Here is a 25000-nt window from a genome sequence, read left to right on the forward strand (position 1 = left end):
GCTATGGATAGACCATAGTTAAACTCTAGGTTCGGCGATTATGCGAATAAGGTGTCCAACGTAGGTCATATCTCAACGTGTGTATATATATAAAAAACATTTTTGTGCATAAAAAACAAGGCTGTGTAGATTTTAGAACATTTATAAATAGAAGGTCTTACAGCTGTTTCTAGGATATTTATTATATCCCTTCATCGGAGACAGTGTGAGAAAATGGTTAAGCAATTAACTATTGCTAAATTAACTACTGCTTAACCATTTTCTCACACCGTCTCCGATGAAGGAATATGATAAATATCCTGGAAACAGCTGTAAGACCTTCTATTTATAAATGTTCTAGAATCTAAACAACCTTGGTTTCTTTATCTCATTACGAAACAAAATTATATATATATATATATATATATATATATATATATAGGCGCAGGAGTGGCTGTGTGGTAAGTAGCTTGTTTACCAACCACATGGTTCCGGGTTCAGTCCCACTGCGTGGCACCTTGGGCAAGTGTCTTCTACTATAGCCTCGGGCTGACCAAAGCCTTGTGAGTGGATTTGGTAGACGGAAACTGAAAGAAGCCTGTCGTATATATGTATATATATATATATATATATATGTGTGTGAGAGTGTTTGTGTGATTGTCCCCCTAGCATTGCTTGACAACCGATGCTGGTGTATTTATGTCCACGTTACTTAGCGGTTCGACAAAAGAGATCGATAGAATAAGTACTGGGCTCACAAAGAATAAGTCCCGGGGTCGAGTTGCTCGATTAAAGGCGTTGCTCCAGCATGACCGCAGTCAAATGACTGAAACAAGTAAAAGAGTAAAAGAGTATATATATGCGTGTGTCTCCTTGTGTTTGTCTCTTACCACCGCTTGACAATTTGTGCTTGTTTACACTGATCGTCATATTAGGCTTATAATTCTAAACTATAAGCAGGACAGAGATGTTTTTGTTGTGGGTGATGCTGGTAATGGGCATAACCTATTTCATTTCAAAGTCTATTAATAGTTCTTTGTTGCACCTATGTAATTTTTTTAAATGATTCTGCCTATTTGCTCCAGTATTCATTCCACTTTTCATTGAATTTATTGCCATTGCTGCTTTTAATACTTTGCTGCCATTAAGGCCGCAAGCTGGTAGAATCGTTAGCACGCCGGGCAAAATGCTGTGCGGCGTTTCGTCCGTCTTTACGTTCTGAGTTTAAATTCTGCTTTTAGGGGTCATCAAAATAAGTACCATTTGAGCACTGTGGTCGAAGTAATCGATTTACTCCGCACTCCAAAATTGCTGGCCTTGTGCCAAAATTTGAAACGAATATTTTGTAATCATTTGAAGCTTCAAAGCTTAGACACAGGCCCTCTGGTTTCATCTTGCTCAATGATTTTATGTATTTATTCCATTTTGATATAGTCTCTTCATGATCAAACAGTATATTTCCATTGCTAATATTATGTTAAAGTCATACGTTTGCCGCTTGTTATCCCATTTATTTTATCATAAATTTCTTCATATTTATGCAATATATTAAGTTTTTCAACTTCTTGGCATTGATCATTCAACCATTTGGTATTAATTGCTTGTTGTTTTTGCTGCTTCTGTACTTTTATACGAGTTCTCTTTGAATTTTCCTGTCAATAATGATCTTTGTTCTAATATTTCTTTCTTACGTGATTTTCTTTTAATAAAAGTTCATCAGTCATTCATTTTATTTTATTTTCCTTTTCTCTTTCAGCCAGTAGTTTTGTTAGTGATGTTTGCATACAAATTTCGCGTTCCATTCTTACCTGTTTTTTTTTTCTTTACTATGTGATTCTTGTATTTTTTTGTTGTGCAAACGATCATTTTCATTTTTATTTTCATATTACAATTCTGTTTATATTCTGTCTGCTTTAGCAAATTTAAGTTTAATTGTTCTCGTCTCTTAAATTTCTTACGCTTGGTTTGTAATTTAATTACCATTGGTTTATAGTCTGGAATGATATCTGCTCCAGGGTAAGTATTAATAAGATTCACACCGTTTCTGAATTGTTGGTTTATCGATATTAATAATGAATGTGATTTCTTGTTATCCAACCTGTATGATATTCTTTATTGCTGAAATAAAATGTTAGCAACTGATAAACAATTTCTTTCACAAAAATAGATCATTCGGTTGCCTCTTTCATCTCTTCCATTTAATCCATATTCACTCGTTATATTCTCGGTATTTTCTTTGCCCTCTTTTGCATTAAAACATTGTGTTGTAATTGAGGTTTCTTTAGCTTTGCTATATTATATTACATTTAGAATTTTCTGGTAAGCATCTGTCTCTTCATCATGATGGTCTTAGGTAGAATGTGCAGCAGTGTGATATTGTTACTGTGAGGTTTTGCTTGTAGTTTCATTATAAGCAATATAATTGAAATTCTCAAATATCCAATTTGTACTTTTGCTAGTGTTCATTATTATGCCTACTCTTTTCTTATGTTCTTTTCCACCAGACTGCATGCTTTTCTATTGCAATTTTTCTCTCAACCGATCATTTAGTTTTAGTTATTCCCATAATGTGAAATATATATATTTTTTCATGAATAAGATTTTTAAATTTTCCATAGTTTTATAACGTTCTTTTGATGCACGTTCCTAGTTATTTTGATGCAAGAAGAGTTATTCCTAGTTTCCAGTACACCATACATGTAATTCAGCATAATTGACCATCCTAATATTTTTGGTCATAATATCAGCAACTATAGTTTTGAATTCATCTCTTCTTCCCTATGGTTAGTATTTGGATCAGCAGCTTAGAACCCAGCTTCACCATCGTTTCCCTTTCATCTTCTAATATCATACACAGTGAAGGTGCATGGCCTAGTTGTTAAGGTATGGGTCTCATGATTATAGTTGTGGATTTGATTCCTGGAGCAATCGTAGTATTGTTTCCTTGGACAAGGCATTTTATCTTATGTTCCCCCATTCATCTCAGTTGAAAGTGAGTACCAGCCAAGCGCTGGTGCTACCTTCTCTTCCACCTGCTGTCTCATCCTTGATGTTCCACTAGATAAAAAAAATGTCTATGCTTGCTCCTAACTCTAAAACTGTTAGTGAAAAAATGGTACATGTTACCAGGTCATACGCCTTTGCTATGACGGCTATGAACTTTTTCTAACACTATCCATTGATAACTAAGGATACATATATGAGCATCTAATCCATTTGTGGCTATCTCACCGTCAGTATTTTTACACCTGAGGAGATTTTTGGACATACTACATATCTCGCTTCATGCTGCCGGTACTATTTATGTTTCATTCGATTTATCAATATCTTTTGCCATTCCAATTTTCGTGCACTTTAATGGAGACACCGCCTACACAGAAGATCTCCAGAAACTGCAAACACTTTACTTGATTTGATTAGCGAACCGAAGCAAAACACTGTGATGCAGCTACCTATATGCACTACAAATATTTTTGCCTCATAAGTGTTAGTTAACGAGATTTGGAAGGTGAACGCTCTTATTTTCCATCCATTTTGACTAAGATGGAATACTATTACAAAGCTGCCATTCATCATCCTCACAAGATTCATTCACACAAACTTACATATAAACATATAAGTAAATGTGTGTGCGCGCACGCGTTCGTGTATTTATATATATATATTTTTTTCTCTCTAGTTTCAGCTCAGAGCTGCGACCATGCTGACGCACAGCCGTTAAATGTGTATATGTGTATATGTATACATGTGTATATGTTTTTCTATATATGCATATATACAGCTTGCATGATTATTTATGTGTATATACATATGTATATATGTACATATATTTATATAAACATAAATATGTGCCAATTCTTTTACTTGTTCAAGATATTTGACTGCAGCCACGCTGCATGCTGGAGCACCGCCTTGGAGTGTTTTAGTCAAACAAATCTACCCCAGAACTCGATTTTTAACCCTAGTACTTATTCTATAGGTCTCTTTCTCCGAACTACTAAGTTGCAGAGGACGTAAACATACTAACACCGGTTGTCAAGCAGTGATGTGAAAAACACAGACACAAACACACACATATATATTTTGTCTATATATAGTTTGTATATATATATATATATATAGTTTGTCTCTCTCTCTCTCTATATATATATATATAGTTTGTCTATATACATATATATATATATATATATATATATATATATATATATATATATACGAAGGGCTTCTTTCAAATCCACTCACAAGGCCTTGGTCGGCCAGAGGCTATAGAAGAAACTTGCCCAGGTGTCATATAATGAAACTAAACCCAGAATCATGTGGTTGGGAAGCAAGCTTGTTACCACACAGCCACACCTATATGTATGTGTACATATATATATATATGCATATATATATATATTATATATATATATATATATATATATATATATATATATATATATATATATATATATATATATATATATATATATATATATATATATATAATTTATCAATATAGGGTAGCAAAAAAATTCAAGAAAAATTCAAGAAAAATTTTCTGCAACCAGCGGTCAAGTGAGAAAATAGAAATAGTCACAGACTATATAATATATTCAACAAAGTATTAAGGAATGACCCTAACAGGTCTTTCAACTCACTTGAAAAGAGCAGCCAAACTCAAACCGCAAAAATAGTAGTAATTCTGAAAGCTAAAGGAGAAATAAAAACATTTATCCCTTTCACCTTTGTACCCTGCAAGGTTTCAACAATTTTTACGCAATCGAACTTAATTAAATCAAATTAAATCCGTTAGCGATTGGCTTGTTTCATCAGCAAAGTCACCAAAAGAAAAGGAGAACATATACCCACGAGGCGACACCACTGAAGCCCCGAGTGTATATATCCTAATTTTTCGAAATCCAACGTAACCGCGCCAACTACTCAGCAGCAAATATAAACTGCTGATACAATTTCAGAATTAGTCAAAAATTATTAATTTATCAATATAGGGTAGCAAAAAAATTCAAGAAAAATTCAAGAAAAATTTTCTGCAACCAGCGGTCAAGTGAGAAAATAGAAATAGTCACAGACTATATAATATATTCAACAAAGTATTAAGGAATGACCCTAACAGGTCTTTCAACTCACTTGAAAAGAGCAGCCAACTCAAACCGCAAAAATAGTAGTAATTCTGAAAGCTAAAGGAGAAATAAAAACATTTATCCCTTTCACCTTTGTACCCTGCAAGGTTTCAACAATTTTTACGCAATCGAACTTAATTAAATCAAATTAAATCCGTTAGCGATTGGCTTGTTTCATCAGCAAAGTCACCAAAAGAAAAGGAGAACATATACCCACGAGGCGACACCACTGAAGCCCCGAGTGTATATATCCTAATTTTTCGAAATCCAACGTAACCGCGCCAACTACTCAGCAGCAAATATAAACTGCTGATACAATTTCAGAATTAGTCAAAAATTATTAATTTATCAATATAGGGTAGCAAAAAAATTCAAGAAAAATTCAAGAAAAATTTTCAAGTGAGTTGAAAGACCTGTTAGGGTCATTCCTTAATACTTTGTTGAATATATTATATAGTCTGTGACTATTTCTATTTTCTCATTTAACCGCTGGTTGTAGAAAATTTTTCTTGAATTTTTTTTGAATTTTTTTGCTACCCTACATTGATAAATTAATAATTTTTGACTAATTCTGAAATTGTATCAGCAGTTTATATTTGCTGCTGAGTAGTTGGCGCGGTTACGTTGGATTTCGAAAAATTAGGATATATACACTCGGGGTTTCAGTGGTGTCGCCTCGTGGGTATATGTTCTCATTTTCTTTTGGTGACTTTGCTGATGAAACAAGCCAATCGCAAACGGATTTAATTTAATTTAATTAAGTTCGATTGCGTAAAAATTGTTGAAACCTTGCAGGGTACAAAGGTGAAAGGGATAAATGTTTTTATTTCTCCTTTAGCTTTCAGAATTACTACTATTTTTGCGGTTTGAGTTTGGCTGCTCTTTTCAAGTGAGTTGAAAGACCTGTTAGGGTCATTCCTTAATACTTTGTTGTATATATATATATATATATATATATATATATATATATATATATATGGGTGTGTGTATACATACCCTGTATGTACTTCTGTGTGTGTGTATGTAAGCATGTCTAATATATATATATATATATATATATATATATATATATATACATGGGTGTGTGTGTAAATATATGCGCATCTATACTGTTTCCGTCAATCTCGTTTTACACACAATGCTCAAGTCTATCTGATACTTTGGTAAAAACATTTAATATGTCACGCAGGAGAATCAAACCACCGAGCTTGTAGTTGCGAAAGACACTGCTTAACTACTTAAGCATTCCTGGGTTCCTGTGTGCTTGTATGTGTGTGCGAGAGAGAGTGTGTGTCTGTTTGTGTGTCTGTGTGTATGTTTGTGTGCGTTTCTTTCTATACTCAGTTAGCCAGAGAAACCATCGAAGACTCCAAATTTCGTATGATGAAGGGCTGGCGTTATCTTCAAGCTAGAAGGTGGTCTATCCCGAATGCTGGCAACAAATTACTAAATGTCTCTATAAAAGCTTTGTTTTACTTGAACGGTTAGAAGGTTGCTTCCTAATCATATGGCTCTAGGTTCAGTCCCACTGTGTAGCACCTTCTATAGCCTCGGGACGACCAAAGTCTTGAGATTGGATTTTGTAAACGGGAACTGAAAAAACCCCATCGGGTATATATATATATATATATATATATATATATATATATATATTGTCGTTAATTGCTCGAAATGTGGAGTAGATGAACAGCCGACAACTGATGAAGGGTCGTTCTTTATTATTTATTTGTCTTGTTTTCCCTTTGTTTCTCTCGTTGTTTGCAATACCCAATTTTGCCTTCGTATTTCGTGTAGTTTTCGGATTGCATTCTGCTTACGTTTTGTGACGTCCTGTATCCATTTATGCATATATATATATATATATATATGCGTGTGTGTGTGTGTGTGTGTGTAAGTATTACATATACTCTTTACTCTTTTACTCTTTTACTTGTTTCAATCATTTGACTGCGGCCATGCTGGAGTACCGCCTTTAATCGAGCAACTCGACCCCGGGACTTATTCTTTTGTAAGCCCAGTACTTTTTCTATCAGTCTCTTTTGCCGAACCGCTAAGTAACGGGGACATAAACACACCAGCATCGGTTGTCAAGCAATGCTAGGGGGACAACCACAGTCACACAAAAACACACACGCATATATATATATATATATATATATATATACATATATATGACGGGCTTCTTTCAGTTTCCGTCTACCAAATCTGCTCACAAGGCTTTGGTTGGCCCGAGGCTATAGTAGAAGACACTTGCCCAAGAACCATGTGGTTGGTAAACAAGCTACTTACCACACAGCCACTCCTGCGCCTATATATGTATGTATATATATATATATATATTATATATATATATATATATTTACTTAGCGGTTCGACAAAAGGCACGATAGAATAAGTACTAGGCTTTAAAAGAGAATACGATTTGGGGTCAATTCATACGACTGAAAATTCTTGAAGGCGGTACCCTAGCATGGACCGAGTAAAAGATAAAATAATATTTGTGCGCGCAGCAATAAATTCATTGATTTGTGTCAATATGTAACAAATAGATAAATTGTTGAATACATACTGTTGTTGATGCTGGCTTCGTAGCTATTGCTGCTGTTATTGTTGATCTCGTTGTTGTTGTTGTTGTTGTTGCTGTATCTGTCGTTGTTGTTTGTTATTGCTGCTGCTGTTATTTGTTTTTCATTGTTCAAAGGTGTTTCAGTCCCAGTTCTTTTGTATATCTAACAATTATATTGGCCTGTCTAACCTTTGCTTTCAAAATATATGACATGAGTGAAAACATTGTGGCTGCTATTTCTAACAGATCAAGCGACCGTATGAAAGCCCGAAATGAATATGTATGCCATTATTCAGTTTTATTTCAAGATTTTTAGGCGTAGGAGTGGCTGTGTGGTAAGTAGCTTGCTTACGAACCACATGGTTCCAGGTTCAGTCCCACTGCGTGGCACCTTGAGCAAGTGTCTTCTACTTCAGCCTCGAGCCGACCAAAACCTTGTGAGTGGATTTGGTAGACGGAAACAAAAAGAAGCCCGTCATGTATATATATATGTATGTGTGTGTGTGTATATATGTTTGTATGTCTGTTTGTCCCGCCAACATCGCTTGACAACCGATGCTGGTGTGTTTACGTTCTCGTAACTTAGCGGTTCGGCAAAAGAGCCCGATAGAATAAGTACTAGGCTTACAAAGAATAAGTCCTGGGGTCGATTTGCTCGACTAAAGGTGGTGCTCCAGCATGACCACAGTCACATAACTGAAACAAGTAAAGCAGTAACAGAGAAAGAGCCGGTTTCTAGCCTAGATCCGGGATTCCTTCATTGGAATTTCAACAGCATCATCAGTGTATTTGTGCGTGTATGTATGTGTATGTGCAGTATTTGGAGTTAGTGCATGTGCATATTTGTATGTTTTGTTCTATGTATTCTCAAGGATATAGTTGCTTGTCTAGACATGCGCATACAGCCATAGATCCATACAAGTATATATGTATGTATGTATGTAGGTATGTATGTATGTATGTATGTATGTATGTATTTATGTATGTATTTATGTATGTTTGCTTGTTTGTCTTTTTGTTCGTATGCAGATAGATTGGTAAATAAGCTTTGTTAGTAGAAAAAATACATAAATAAAATCCAGACTGCTTGCGGTCGAGTGTGTGTGCGTACATGTATATAAAAGTGCGTTTGTGTATGTGTGTATGTCTGTGTGTTCGTCTACAAGCACTCGACATTTCAACATTTAACTCAACACTATAACAAGTGTTAACCTTATACCATTAGCCTTTTACAAACATCTCTCTGCTATTTAAAGAAACTGCAATGTCTGAATCTATGCTGCGATACTACAAAGAAACCTGTTATGTATGTTGTTTATTAATTATTGTACAACATCGTTGTCATTATTGTTGCTGTAACGTAACATCTGTTGTTATAGTTTAGCTTCCAGCCAGCTCTGATCAAGTAGATCACTTGATCAAAGGCATTCCGTCAGTGACATACCTATATAAAGAAAATCAAAGGTATATCTCTACTTTTATCTGTAGAGAACCCAGGAGCAATGTTCATTTTCCAAGACGGTAGGGTATAATTTAAGAGAGATTTAGCAGATCGTGTAACTTCATAGCGATTCTCTCGCCTCGCTTATGTTTTTTTTTTTTCGCTATGCTTCTAAAATTGAACTGTTAATTATATGTTAATAATTTTGTATTAACCTTATGCTATTCGTATATTACTATTATCACAATTTAAGGTGGTGATCTGGCAGAATAGTTAGCATGTCGGGCGAAAACTGTTTAGCGGCATTTCGTTTGTCTTTACGTTCTAAGTTCAAATTTCACCGAGGTCAACTTTACCTTTCATCCTTTTGGGTCGATAGAATAAGTTCCAGTTGACCACTGTAATCAACTTACCCGGTGCCACAAAAGTACTGGCCTTGTGCCAAAATTTGAAATCAATATTACGGTCAATTCAGGGCGGTGAGCTAGCAGAATCGTTAGCACAATGGGCAAAAGTCTTAGCAGCATTTCGCCCCTCTTCGAGTTCTGGGTTCAAATTCCGCTGAAGTCAAATTTACCTTTTATCCTTTCGGGGTCGATAAAATAAGTACCAGTTGAGTACTGGGGTGTATGTAATCAACTTACACATTCCACCGAAGTTGCTGGCCTTGTGCCAAAATTTGAAATCAAATTTATGGCAGTTTTAACATGATCTTATTCTGATGTTATTCTAATTTTATCTGATCGTTGTAAAATCACAGATGACCTCGTCATCAACGGCTCCGTTGCCATCACCATCGTCATCGTCGTTTTCCTCGACATCTTATTGCTGTTGTTGTCATCGTCGTCGTTGTCGTCATCGTTGTCTAATCCTGGTTATAATCCACAGGTGATAAACAAAGTGTGACAGAATATATAAAATGGCAAAAGCGCGGCCTCACGGCACATACCCACTATGGCTTGATCAGAGGAGGACGAAAAGAGCCTCTGTGGCTGGTGAGAGAAATTGAAGTTATTTTCGAAACAGAAACTAGATTCGAATATTTGCAGCGTGGCAGACAGTGCTAAATGTACTGAAGGGCCAACCGAATGTGTTAAGCCAACAAAGGATCAAATCCAGCGTCTAAAAATAGGAAGGAGACTACCGTCGGGCTTCTGCACCGTTTTCGCCTACCCAACTTTACTTACAAGGTTTTTGTTGATTTCAAGGTTATATCAGACGACACTTGCCAAATTTGTCGTGCAGTTGTTCTTGCTACATTTAATATCATCACATTGTAGTAATCGTCAGGGGGTTGTTGTTGTTGCTGCTACTGTTTTTCGTCGTCATTGTTTTTCTAACTCCAGGTCAGTTTTAATCGTTTTAATCCTGATGACGTCTTGAGCTAACTGGATCCTATAAAAGAGCTGTTGTGGTAGCAGACCACGAAACACGGTTGAAATTCCTAAATGACAAAAATCATTTAGCTATAACCATTCAGTCTTTTATCTGTGTTCAGGAAGTCTAGCACCTTGTTTTCTAACATGTCTTTTTCTAAGATGGTAATGAAGTGATTTGGTGGAGATTTGGATGATATTTTTAGTGTCTCAGTTGATCATACAGACGCTCCCTTGGTATTTCATCAATTGTTGTTGTTGTTGTTGTTGTTAAAGTTAAGTAGCAGCATTAAACGGTGAAGTAGCTGGATTGATGAAGCGGTGAGGCCTTGCTTAAATTTTTCCGTCCGTCTTTCCGAGGTCGCCTATGTCTGTCATCCTTTAGGGGCTGATAAAATAATTATCAGTCTACCCCTCTACGCAAAACCTGCTTTCCCTGTGCCAAAATTTGATGCCGTTATTCATGCAAAATAGTGGGCTGTGGGCCGTCACTGTCATTAGTACGTTGTACAAAAAGATTAGCAGCATTTCATCCTGCTCTTCACATTCTGAATTCAAATTCACCCCGAAGTCGGCTTTGCTTTACACTTCTTCGGGGACGATGAAATATGTGCCAGTTTAGCACAGGGTCGATGTAATCCACTTATTCCCTCCCCTAAAATTACTGACCTTGTGCCAAAATTTCAAACTAATATTACTGCAAAATACATGTTTTTACCATCTACTTTGTCTTGCAATGTTTCATGAGCGATAAAATAAATACCATTCAAGTACTGAGCTCGCTTCGATCCACTGAACCACTTGTTCAAATTCCGATTTCTTTCTTCTTATTTCATTGCCTATGACAGAAATTATAATCTACATTATTATTGCTATATATCAAATTAATTATTGCAAATTAATGGAACATTGAACATGGTGGGGATGCATTGCGTAAATATTTCTGTAGGCATCTGATTCCAAAATGACATAAGTGAAACAACTGGCTATCTGTATTCTTGGTTCTGTAAATAAATATCTCAGGATTCGTTTATGTATATAAAAGTAATCAGAGGGATACGTCGTGATATGCTAAAAGCAATCTAGCATGGAAACGAGAAATGAGAAAATTAAGATTTCTGCAATGAAGCTTAAACGAAAAACAACGTATTCCATGAATCTAATTAATTGTCATTAGAATATTATATATAATTCTTCTTTTAACAAGTAAATATATTTTGAAAGAAATCACAAAATGTCCAACAGCTATAAATGGTGGCGTTTTAAGAAAATTTTTGATTATCCGTAAAATATTAATTATTTCATTTGGTTAACCTAACTTTGTACGAAGAGTTGCGTGATTAATTAGAATTTATTGATTGGGCAATTAATTAAGACGTATAGAGTTTCTTATATTTTAGCTTAAACTTATTCAAAGTATTGATGTTGTAAAACATAGGGAGTTGCATGTGGTCAAATTACCATCCGACAGTTCGATAGTTCGTATTTCGTGATCAGTATTTGGATGGTTTGGGGCGAGTGTACTTAAATTTCACTTTTGGCAAGGTATGGTCTCATTAAGGTGGGATGCATAGATTTTACAGGCCAGTCTCTCTGCAAAATCTATGGCATACTGGACAACACAGGAACGAGTTGGCTGAAGACCATAAAGTTGGTTATAGGGATAGCAGAAGTTGCTTTAAATGGTTGTGGATCCGATGTGAGGGCTCGAAGGGTAATGCAAGTTGAGGATATAAATAGACACAAGCTAGAGCTTAACTAACTCTTATTGGATATCCTGGATGAGAATGTTTGAAAAGCCGAAACACGCCCAGTGACTCCAGGAACATCATTGCTGATGTCTGGGTGCATCATACGATGGTTTATGGGGAAAAAAACTATTTGTAATGCTTAGTTTATGTTCTTTAATAAGTTTTAACAGGGATCTCTGTTAATGTTGATTCTAGTTTTCCTTTAAATTTGAAGAAATTAATATGTATTCCAAATAGCTCAACAAAGAACAACGTGCGCGAGTGCAAGTATCAGCCCGCAGCCTCCTATCTCATAGCTATCTGTCGCATGTGCTGGTATGGACATGTCCTCCGACTCCCGCTAAATCATCCTACCAGGACTTTATTCTTATTCGATACAGCAGCTGCTGGTTTGAAGAGGCCTCACGGCAGGCTCCGCACTAGAAGACTGGACGTGATTGGGGAAGATCTCCAGAAGCTCGACGTTCCCTTGGAGGATCCAGAGGGGTTGGCACGGAACCGCTAGCGATGAAGAGCACTGGTGGACCTTGTTGGCTCTACACACTATGACACCTCTGGGACCACTAACCTGAGATGACCTCCAGCCCCATCAAGCAGGAACATAGAGCCAAGAAGCAAGTCAACAGTCTCAGTAGTGTTCATGTAATTCTTAATCCATAGGTTCACAACTGGTAATATTTTTTTCTGTCAAAGACAGTGGATTAGCGTAATCGTTAGGCCATCACATGAAATACTTTGCGGTATTTATTTAAAATACTTTCCGTTCTCATTCCAAATTCTAGTGAAGTCAATTGTGTCCTTCATCATACTTAGAGTTGATAAAAAATAGGTATCAGTTAAATACCGGGGTTAATTTAATCAACTATAACCTTGAAAGAAAAAGTATGGTATTGTGCCAATGTTAGCAATCAATATTTTTACCGTCACCACACATATATCAATTCAGCTACTGAACAGAACTCTAATCAAAGGCGTTTTATTTATAACTACCGCGTATTTTCCTAAGTTAGCTTATATATGAAAACATGTGTCAATGTACCCTTTTTTAGGTATAAGAGTTATGATTTGAGGGAGGTTTTTACTATAATTTTAACAGACTGAGAGAGCCTGAAGAAATTCCCTCGTTGAGTTGGTTTTTATTTTACCTCGATCCACCTGATGGTTGACGTTTGAGGGTTACAAGTTCCTCATAGGATAGGTTTTGATTGGTGCACATTGGGCTAGAAACAGGATTTAGTCATATTTGGGCCCAGTTAGTAATTGGATTGAGGTGACTGAATCGTCAAGTGCTAGTTACTAAATACCGAGGCTTCCACCTTCTACAATTCTATAAGAGGGGCTGAATGTTTTACTCACAGTGTTTCCTTCATAATAATACTACCACTATAAGGTTATAGTCTAACGAACTGTCAAAAATAGCAACCAAATCTCACGCTAAATCTGAACCTACTGTCTTAAATAATGCAGTTAACAAAAAAGACAATGTTCACCAATGGAAAGCCTTTGGTCAACTCGATCAGGGTAAATTTGGAAATAAACAAGATCACAAAACAATACCAGAAGTGTTTTGTAGGTGATTACGAGGAAAAAAAACCTTAAAACTTCAATATTCAAAGGAACGACTAATCTGTTGCTTACGTAGCAACAAAACCGATCTAAACGCTTTCTGCAAAGAAGCCCAAAACAACGAAAGCAACAGTAAGAAATCATGTAAGTTGCCGGTTTTATGGCGACAACTCATGAGTGGAAAATGAAACTGTTCTATCCTCATTACCAGGAGGGATTCATGCGAATCAAGCTCATTTCCATCAACCAGTACCAGAAATTCAAGGAGAACCAACCACAATAACAACAGTAATACGAAATCACCAAGAGGCATACACTCTCGGCAGCTCTGGCTCATTCACTTATGAGAATGAGAATCAAATACAGATTGATGGAGAAAAGCAAACTTCCGAAAAAAAACTGGAAACAGACCCAGCCATAAAAAAGATGAGGTTGGATACACTTCGTGCAAAAAAATTCTTTTCTCTGAAGAAAAATCTTTATTTTATGAAGGAATATCGATGACGTGTGAGGATGAACTAGAGCCCAACTTAAACGAAATGAAATTCACTACCATTCGCAAGGAAAATCAGACTCCGAATAAAACACTTATAAATAGGCAAGGAATATCCAAGCAAAGTACTGATGCAAATGGGACAAGATTTTTAAACACTATATAAACGACAGAATAGCAGTGCAAAACAAAGATTTTATTAAATATCATATTTCAACAAATAAAACGACGTGCTCCCCACATGTACCAAAACTCTTCACAGAAGATTCCAGAATTTCCAGCACTGAAATATACCATGGTGCTGCACTCCTCAGGGATTACCAGAGAAGTAAGATGCACTGGTCAAAGTAACGGGAGATTTGAATTTTATATAAATTCCTTGTTTTGATTACTGTGTTTTTATCATCCTTTTTTATTTATTTCAGTGTAAATGTTTGTGCTTATAAAAGTTTATTTCGTCCAGTTATATATTATAAAATATTTTTCAACCTTACCCTCGTATTTGTAAATCTTCGTTCCATCCCACACGCCTTGTTCAAAGTTACCATCTATTTTTCTTTATCACTTTGAAAGCTGGTAGCAAATATTCCATTCCACTATGGGCACAAGGCTTGAAATCTTGGGATAGGAGCTAGCTGATTACAACTGGCACTTATTTTATCAACTCTTAACAGGATGAAAGGCAAAGTCTTTGAATGTAAAGACGGGTGAAATGCTGCGAAGCATTCTGTCCGGCGCACTAACGATTCTGCTAGCTCACCACCTTACTTATAGAAAATGATAAAAAGATTATTATTATTATTATTATTATATTATTATTATTATTATTATTATTATTATTGTTGTTGTTGTTATTACTATTATTATTGAGTGAGTGAACAGTACATGCCATCAAAATGACACTAGGGTGAAAATATATGAAACACAATATATCCATCATGACTACACGTCTGATAAGGGTACACCAAGCAGATGCATCACAACCATATGTGCACGACATGGTGATCTCATATCAAGATAAACAGCACATGACCTTGCTGGTGGGGCCCAGTTAGAATTTTCTTCAAGTCGAGTAGCCCATCCCACTCAAAAGGTTCCTGATTAAGGGTTTCTTTAAGGATGTTGAACGAAACACTCATGTTTCTAGAGGTGTATTATTCAAACACAAAAGAATTCCTCTCAACGCATGGCTATGATTCTCCCCCCATGATCGGAGATACATTTATTGTCAGCCACCTGGTTACAGTCAAACGACTGTCAAGCAAATCTGTGGTATTGAGCAGAATATTTGCTGTAGCCCATCGTTTATGACAAGACAAAACATGTACATGATAACACTTCCAATCAGTTAAGATCAGAAACCATCAGAGCCAGTGGCTGATTTTGCATTATTATTATTATTATTATTATTATTATTATTATTATTATTATTATATTATTATTATTATTATTATTATTATTATTATTAAGCCAGTGAGCTAACAGAATCGTTAGCACGCCAAGCGAAATACTTAGCAGTATTTCGTCTGCTGCTACGCCCTGATTTCAAATTCCGCCGAGGTCTACTTTGCCTTTCATCCTTTCGGGGTCGATAAATTAAGTACCAGTGAAACACTGAGGTCGATATAATCGACTTATCTCCTTCCCCAAAACGTCTGCCCTTGTGGCAAAATGCGAAACCGTTATTATTATTATCATAATAATCACTATCACCGTCATCATTTATCGGAATCGTTAAAGCGTCTTTTACATTCTTAGCTCAGTTCCCGCCGTGATCAATTTTTACGTTTATTCTTTCAGCTGGGATGTAATAGAATGCCATCATTTACTAGGGACAGTACCATTAACGAATCCTCTGTCCTCAAAACTGTCCGCCTTATATTTTATTTTCCATTTATTTACTTGCAGGAAATTGGCCAAATTTACAGTAATGTTGGTACCGTTATTTGGAGTACCTAACATTCTATTTATATTGATACCAGCTGACTTGAAAACAGCAGTTGATGTCCCATACATGTATATATCGATGACTTACAGTTCCTTTCAGGTATGTAGCATATTGATTTTTTTTTTTTTTTGCTCTTATTCGAATAATTTCAATTCTTTGTTTTTCTCTTTTATATTTTAAATTCTCTTATGGGGAGATTTTGTCTACTAACTGCTTGGATAATGTCATCTGACTAATGGGTACTTTCCTATTATCGACAGTCAATTTTTTATTTACATAAAAAATTATTAAATAATCTGTTATACTCGCGAGACGGATCTAACTGCTGATCGGTGATCTTTCAGAATAGCTATTACTACATCACGGAGAAAAGTAACTCAACATATGTTGTTTCGTGTTACGCCTTTTTCGACTTCATGCCATTTTTTTTTTAATAAATTACAATCCATTTATCCGACTTTACGTTGGTCTCTGTGAACATATTTAAAAGCATAGAATTTAGGGGTAAAAAAATCCTAAAAAAACAAAACTGAAGTGAAAAATCTAATAAAATATGTGAAAATATGTACAAACCATTTATTAGAACCGATATAAACTAATGAATTTTTTAATGATCTTTCGTGTTACTTCGCTTTTTGAGTCGCATGTTTTGGAAACAATTACCAACATATGTAGAAGTATGCTTGTATCTGTAAAAAATTTATATCGGAAAAGGGCACAGAATTTGAAGGCAATTTTTTCTTTTTTTTTTAATAGACAAAATTTCTTCCACCGATGCCTGTATCTGTAAAATTTTATATCGGAAAAGGGCACAGAATCTAAAAGCAAAATTGTGAAAGAAAAAAATGAAGAAAATTTCTTCAACCGGTGCCTGTATCTGTAAAAATTCATATCGGAAAAAGGCACAGAATCTAAGGGCAAAATTATAAAAAAAAAATTGGACGAAATTTCTTCCTCAGAAGGATACGATCATCCAATTCCTTACCCTTTTTTCTCTCTCTACGCTTTTTTTCTCTCTCTCTCTGCCCTTTTTTCTCTCTCTATTCCGATAGTCCACCGATCAACTATTACACCTGTCTCACGAATGTAAGTTTCATTACTAATCCTTTAGTATATAAAAAAATTGGCTGCTGATAAAAGGGAAGTACCAATCAAAATTTTTCAACCCTCTATATGTGAGACCCTATCGCACATCTATTTTCTATGCAAATCGTTCCCTTGATATATATTTGTTCGGACTTATTGAATTCTAATATTGGCAAATGTAGAGAAATATACAGTAATGATTCGATCGATCCCAATATAAATCTGATATATTTTTAAATTGCCTTCACAATGATGAAGCCACATTTAACCCCAGGTGACTAGAGTTCATAATGTAAATAGAATTTGCTAAAAAAACAAAGAATTAGTGGAATACATCACGACGTTTAATCACGCATTCATTCCGTTTTCTAAGCCAAGAATTTTCCCGTATGTAATAAATTTTAGTCAGCAATGATGGGTGGATGGTCGCCATCTTGCTTTGCATCAAGCAACAGTCTCTCACCTACTCACCCTCTTTCTCTCTAACCCTCTCTTCATGCACACACAAACACACACACACACACACACACACACACACACACACACACACACGGAGACACTACCTATTTGTCACATTTCTATATGTAAGTTCCCCAGTCTTTATCAGTTTTCGTGCATGAAGATTTTTGTGTGGATGTGTATATACAGACTTATAGAAACAGGTAAGTATATATGTGGGTAGGTGTGAGAGCATATGTATTTATATACACACATATATATGTGGGTAGGTGTGAGAGCATATGTATGTATATACGCACATATATAAGTGGGTAGGTGTGAGAGCATATGTATGTATATACGCACATATATTCATACACGTGCACACAACACAAACACGCATGTGTGTGTGTGTTTGTGTATGTGTGTATGTGTGTGTGCGTGTGTCTGTGTGTGCGTGTGCCGTGTGTATGTGTTCATACACATATGTGTTTGTTATATAAGATCATTGATCTGAGCGTATATAGAAAGAGATCGTGAAAGTTATTTTTCAATATAACCACAGGCACTAGTTATATTTCACTTCGTTTTTATTATTGTCGTAACTACACAACTATTTGACAAAAAATTTATTTGATCAAGAGTCACAGCCTTTTCGTCGTCTTATTGGTGACGTACCATCATCTGTTCGCCTCCACGCTAATGTGTATCTCCTATTAGTTTCACGTGATCGATAAGATCATAGGCTGTTATGAAAGCACAGTGGAATAATCAGTCAATTCATTTATTAAACACTTGATAAATTAATACATTAAATCACAATAATGGTTTTAAAATTTGACACGGGGGCAGCAATTTCGGGGACGGGGTAAGTCGATTATATCGATCCCAGTACTCAACTGGTACTAATTTTATCGACTCCGAAATGATGAAAGGCAGAGTCAACTTCGGCGAAATTTGAACTCAGAACATAAAGACAGGCGAAATGCCGCTAAGGTTATGTCAGCTCACCGCCGTAAGCTAAATGATAATAATAAAAGCGAAATATATCCTGTGCTTGTATTTTTATTGGCCAAAGCATGCACGAATACATGACAATATATTACCTTTTTGTGTCATTCTTTGGACTCTGACCATGCTGAGGCACTGACTTAAAGGGTTTAGTCGAATAAATCGCTTCCACTACTTGTTTATCTGAGACTTATTTTCTTTTTCCGAACTGCTGAGTTACAAGGACGGAAACAAACCTAAATCGGTTTCCAAACTTTGGAGGTGTACAAACACAAAGCAAACACGAAGACACAAACATACACACACACACACACACACAGATACGTGTGCGTGCGCGTGTGCGTGCGCGTGTGCGTGCGCGTGTGCGTATATATATATACATATATATAGACTTACATACACACACACACACAAACACACACACACACACACATATATATATATGGTAATTTCTATCTATCTGTCTGTTACCATCTTGTTGCCTATAGCAGTGAACCGATCTTCTTGAAACTTTGCATACATTTTAAACTAACATCCAGTTCAATTATAGGCTAATTAGATTTCAATAAAAGTCGATAATGAGTCCTAAAAATCTATAACGGGTCCCCTATGGGGGTTGAGCTATGATATGACAAAATGAGAAGGGTGGAAAAGTGTTAGGTTGAGAGAGATGTAGTGACATAATGAGGGTGGCTGGTGTCAATTGTTTCATAGTTGCACCTCGTCAATTATCTCATCCTTTCAACCATCCACCAATTCAACTTTGATATTACCTTACCATTACAATCAATCAGTTTTACCATTCAACTGTATTACTTGCTAGTATTTGTAAATCTATCCCAAGTCACCATTTCTAACTCTATTCGTAGTTTAAACGGGAACTGAACAGGGAACAGTATAAGACATGAAACAATGTTATGGGAACGGGAACTGGAAATAGCCTCCGCTTTTCCGGGTAATTCCAGATAATTCAGCTAGTATATATGTATATATATATATATATATATATACATGTATGCATGTATATACGACGAGCTTCTTTCAGTGTCCTACCAAATCCAATAAGCCTTTGGTCTGCCCGAGGTTATAATAGAAGACCCTTACCCAAGGTGCCAAGCAGTGAGACTGAACCCAAGACAACATGATCGGAAAGCAAGCTTTTTAATCTCGCTTCCACGCCTGTACATAATACTGAGTGCCCAATGTACGAATATAGCGTTTAATATATATGGATATATCAAAATTCAAATCATTGCAAGATAAGCTTTGATCTTTCGAAAATATTTGTAGCAATGGATGAAAAGTTTTGAATATATAAAATTCGACATCGATGCATATTCGATAGTTGACAAATATAAAACTTCACCATAGTTACAATGTTTTGAAGTTTTCAATAAAATGATTTGACAGCAACAAGATCTAACAAACTAAATTTTGCTCGATAATGACTTTGCACCGAATATGCCTGATCTTCTTGCATCTGTATCCTCTTAATTTACCAAACTTACAAAAATTATAGGAGATGTTTGCTTGTTGATCTTTGATTGTTTGTTAAGATCCGTTACAGGGTGGATTATCTCAGCTTATTTTATATTATATGCAAGTCTTGCCTGTAACTTTCATTAGTATACAGAGCACAAAGTTCAGGTGCTATCTTTGCGCAATTGCTGATATTTATGAACAATGCTACTAGATTCTTTCTCTCTCTTCTTCCCGATCTCTCTTCTTTGCCTGTCTCTCTCTCTCTCTCTCTCTCTCTCTATATATATATATATATACATATATATATATATATATATATATATATATATATATATATACGAATATATATATATATAAACGGCGGTGCATCAGCATGGCCGCAGCTCTGAGCTGAAACTAGAAATATATATATATATATTATATATATATATATATATATATATATAAAAATATGTATATATAATATATATATATATATATATATAATATATATATATATATATATATATATATATATACATATATATATAATATATATATATATATATATATATATATATATCTATATATATATATATATATATATGTTTATATATATATATATTCGTATATATATATAGAGAGAGAGAGAGAGAGAGACAGAGACAGACAGACAGACAGACAGACAGACAGACAGACAAAGAAAAAGAGATCGGGAAGAAGAGAGAGAAAGAATATATATATATATATATATGTATATATATATATATATATATATATATATATATATGTTTACTCGCCACCCTGTGTGTGTGTGTGTGTGTGTGTGTGGTGTGTGTGTGTGTGTGTGCAAAAAATATGAAACGAAAGGAAATGTATAGAAATTTTTTTATGCTGGAGAATACATATTTACAAATTGACTGGTTTCACTCATGTTAATTACAACTAAGTAGTAAGCGATAATGCTATAATTTCATGTTATCATAATGTTTTCATTCTATGTTTGTTGGACAAATATCTTGTAAATGAATAGGAAGATAGATAAGTTTTAGGAGAGATAATCAATGATTCTTATTATTAGAAGCAGGAGGGGTGGTAATTACTCTTTTGTTTGAATCCTGCAAAAAAAAACTAATCAGACACAGACATTAATATTCCATCGTTAAAAGTTTTTAAATTACAGCTGGCCCATCATGTGAAACCCTTCGCTTAAGTAACTTTCAGAATATCCTACTGAAACCCTTTCTGAAATATATCAAAATCTTCATTAGAGTCGATCTAGACATGCTAAACCCTCTCTGAAAAATAATGAAAAGACAGCCATGGTATCCTTTAACGCTGTGAACCTGTATACTAGTCTCTTACGCGACTATGAAATAGAAGCAATCAAATTCTGGTTGGAAAACTATTCAATAGAATTACTAGAGGGCATGAACAAGGAATTTGTAATTGAAGCATTAAAATTCCTCCTCCAGAATAATTTATTCATGTTTGATACCAATTACTACCGACAAAATTGGGAAATTATGATGAGAACAAAAGCAGCTCTTGCAAAACCTAGTAATGGGGTATTCAGAATTGACTGTATATCAAGAATCACTACAAAGATATAGATATCCCTTTTATCAATAGATGAGAGAACTTCAGTATATATATGTAAGAGAGAGAGAGTGTGTGTGTGGTGTGTGTGTGTGTGTGTGTGTGTGTGTGTGTGTGGTGTGTGTGCGTGCGTGTGTGTGTATGTGAGTGCCATATATATATGTGTATGTATACATACATATATATATATATATATATAGGATACCATGGCTGTCTTTTCATTGATTATTTTTCAGAGGTGGCTCAGCATGTCTAGATCGACTCTAATGAAGTTTTTGATATATTTCAGAAGGGGTTTCAGTAGGATATTCGGAAAGTATTGAGTTGCTTAATAGTGGTTATATCTCTAATTTAATTATATGTATATATAATATATATATATATATATATATATATATATATATATATATATATTAAGGTATGTAGAAAATTACAACATGGACAAGAACGTATAACTCTTAGAAGACGACACAATAAACATGGACAGGACATTCGAACCCCTCAGTCTTCAGTCAAGAAACGGATCATCGTAGTAATTTCGGCTGATTAATCTTGAGATTACTAGATCACGGCCAGCCCTCCAAGAAAAACTAAGCAACGAGCATTAGAAAAACTAAGCTGGAAGGTAGATTTCCTGGAAGAAGGATCGAATGCATACGAACACCAGGACAGCAAAAGGGACAGATATAAAAAAACAAAAAAAATAATGGAATACAGAAAAACATGAAATACAGAAGCATTAACGGTGAAAACAACAAGTGTCTTACGACTGATAACAAGCAAACAAATTTTTCTCTGGCGCATTGGAAGAAGCCTTTATAGCGGTGGACGAAAAACAACGATGTTAACACGACGAGGGTCAGGAGCTGAAAGGCAGATTTCGGCCAACAGTCACGTGACAGAGAAGAGGGAAAAGAAAAGAAGAGAAGCAAAGGAAGAGAGAGAGAGGACGAGGGACAAAACAACAAAGAGAGAGAAGAGAGAGAAAGAAGGGATCAGAGAGGAGAAGGGATGGTGTCGAAGAATGACTGTGAGTGCAGAGCGAGACCAAGAATAGGAGGGTAAAGAGAAGAAAAAAGAGGATGAGTAGAGAGAGGAAGAGAGAGAGAGAGAGAGAGAGAGGGGGACAGATCAAGTAAAAATGAGAGAGAGAGGGAGACAAAAAGAGAGTCGTACCAATTATTAAGAATATGTGCTCACATTAATGATAAGGTGGGTACGGGGCGCCTGGAATATATGTTAAGGTATGTAGAAAAATACAACATGGACAAGAACGTATAACTTTAGAAGACGACACAATAAACATGGACAGGACATTCGAACCCCTTAGTCTTCAGTCAAGAACCGGATCATCGTAGTAATTTCGGCTGATTAATCTTGAGATTACTAGATCACGGCCAGCCCTCCAAGAAAAACTAAGCAACGAGCATTAGAAAAACTAAGCTGGAAGCGTAGATTTCCTGGAAGAAGGATCGAATGCATACGAACACCAGGACAGCAAAAGGGACAGATATAAAAAAAACAAAAAACAATAATGGAATACAGAAACATGAAATACAGAAGCATTAACGGTGAAAACAACAAGTGTCTTACGACTGATAACAAGCAAACAAATTTTTTCTCTGGCGCATTGGAAATATATATACATACATATATATATATATATATATATGTATATATATATATATGTATAGATATTATATTAAATTAGAGACAAAACCACTATTAGGCAAATCAAATAATGAAAGACTTAAGCCAATACATATGATTAATTTATATTATTTAAATATGTAACAAATCATTTTAAAATATAATTAATATCCCACTACGAGCGTTCCTGCCTGCTGTCTTCAATTTTTGAGTCGCAGTCATTCATCAGGTGGTTAAAAATTTTTCTTGGCGAGTTTTAATGTTATATTGGCTTAAGTCTTTCATTGCTTGATTGCCTAATAGTGGTTTTGTCTCTAATGTAATAGAATATAATATTTACTATAAAAATTGGATTCAATCCTAAATCTGATTTTCCCTGTAAGTTTGGATTTATTCCCTAATATTTATTATTATATGTATTATATATATATGAATATATATATATATATATATATATATATATATAGATATATATATATATGTGTGTATATATATATGATTATATAAATATATATATATATAGATATATATACATATGTGTGTATATGTATATACATATATATATGTGTGTGTGCGTTTGCGTATATATATATATATTTTTTTAAATTTGCCCTCTCTAGGTACATCCCATTGACAAGAGTCAAAGAGTCAAAAATACGAAACGTCGATGTTTGGAAGAGTCTTGATAGATGGCGACACTGAACAAACCGAGAGTTTTCACACCTTTTTACTATAAGAGAGATTTTTTTCTACATTAACTGCTGTGGATTTGCCTTTTAACAGTGAAATATATCACAAAAATATTTTAACTAACCTAAATTTTGCTTATGCCTAAACACTGCTGGTTCTAACATATATATATATATATATATAATATATATATATATATATATATATATATATATATATATATTATATATATATATATATATATATATATATATATATATATAACATATATATATATATATATCGCCAATTGATCCAAGATCGAAACATGTCCGTCGCTTTAAATACAAGTTCTATTCACATCCATACTTTTCAAATATATCTCATAGCTGATGTTACTGACGTCTTGTCTTTTGAATTTTGAACACCACTGGAGGAAGTGTTTTCTTAGTAACTATGAACAATTGTGAACTTTTTTTCTATCATTTGAATTTTCAAACTTACAGATAATTGTCAACACATATGAAACCATCAAGCATATATGTTTTGGTTTGTCGTTCATGTCTAGTTGTTTTGGTCTTTTTGTTTGTTTTCCTTTTCTTTCATTTTTTTTTTTTTTGCTTCCACGATGACGTCAGTGAGTGCGTGTGTAACTGCGTATGTTTCTGCATTGGCCTTTACAGTTGTGTACGTATTTTCATTCTGGTATCAGCGTTTATACATCCGTAAGAATGGCCGTTTACAAGTGGATGGCTTTCTTAACAATTACAAATACTCTGTCCAAAAATGTATGCGTATATATACTGAGGTGTGTATGTATATAAGTATGCTTTTATGTACATA

The 25000-nt window shown here is 34.9% G+C and overlaps 1 protein-coding gene across 1 annotated transcript in view; it reads left to right on the forward strand.

Moving 5' to 3' along the window:
• Nucleotides 1–25000, forward strand: part of LOC115210538 (glucagon-like peptide 1 receptor) — a 455844-nt gene that overhangs the window by 427685 nt on the left and 3159 nt on the right. Inside the window, exon 12 of the mRNA XM_036502642.1 lies at nt 16204–16342. Within this exon, the coding sequence (XP_036358535.1) occupies nt 16204–16342 (139 nt within the window). The remainder of the gene's footprint in view (nt 1–16203; nt 16343–25000) is intronic.

Source organism: Octopus sinensis, linkage group LG4 (genome assembly GCF_006345805.1).
Source record: "Octopus sinensis linkage group LG4, ASM634580v1, whole genome shotgun sequence".
In the NCBI taxonomy this organism is placed as follows: domain Eukaryota; kingdom Metazoa; phylum Mollusca; class Cephalopoda; order Octopoda; family Octopodidae; genus Octopus; species Octopus sinensis.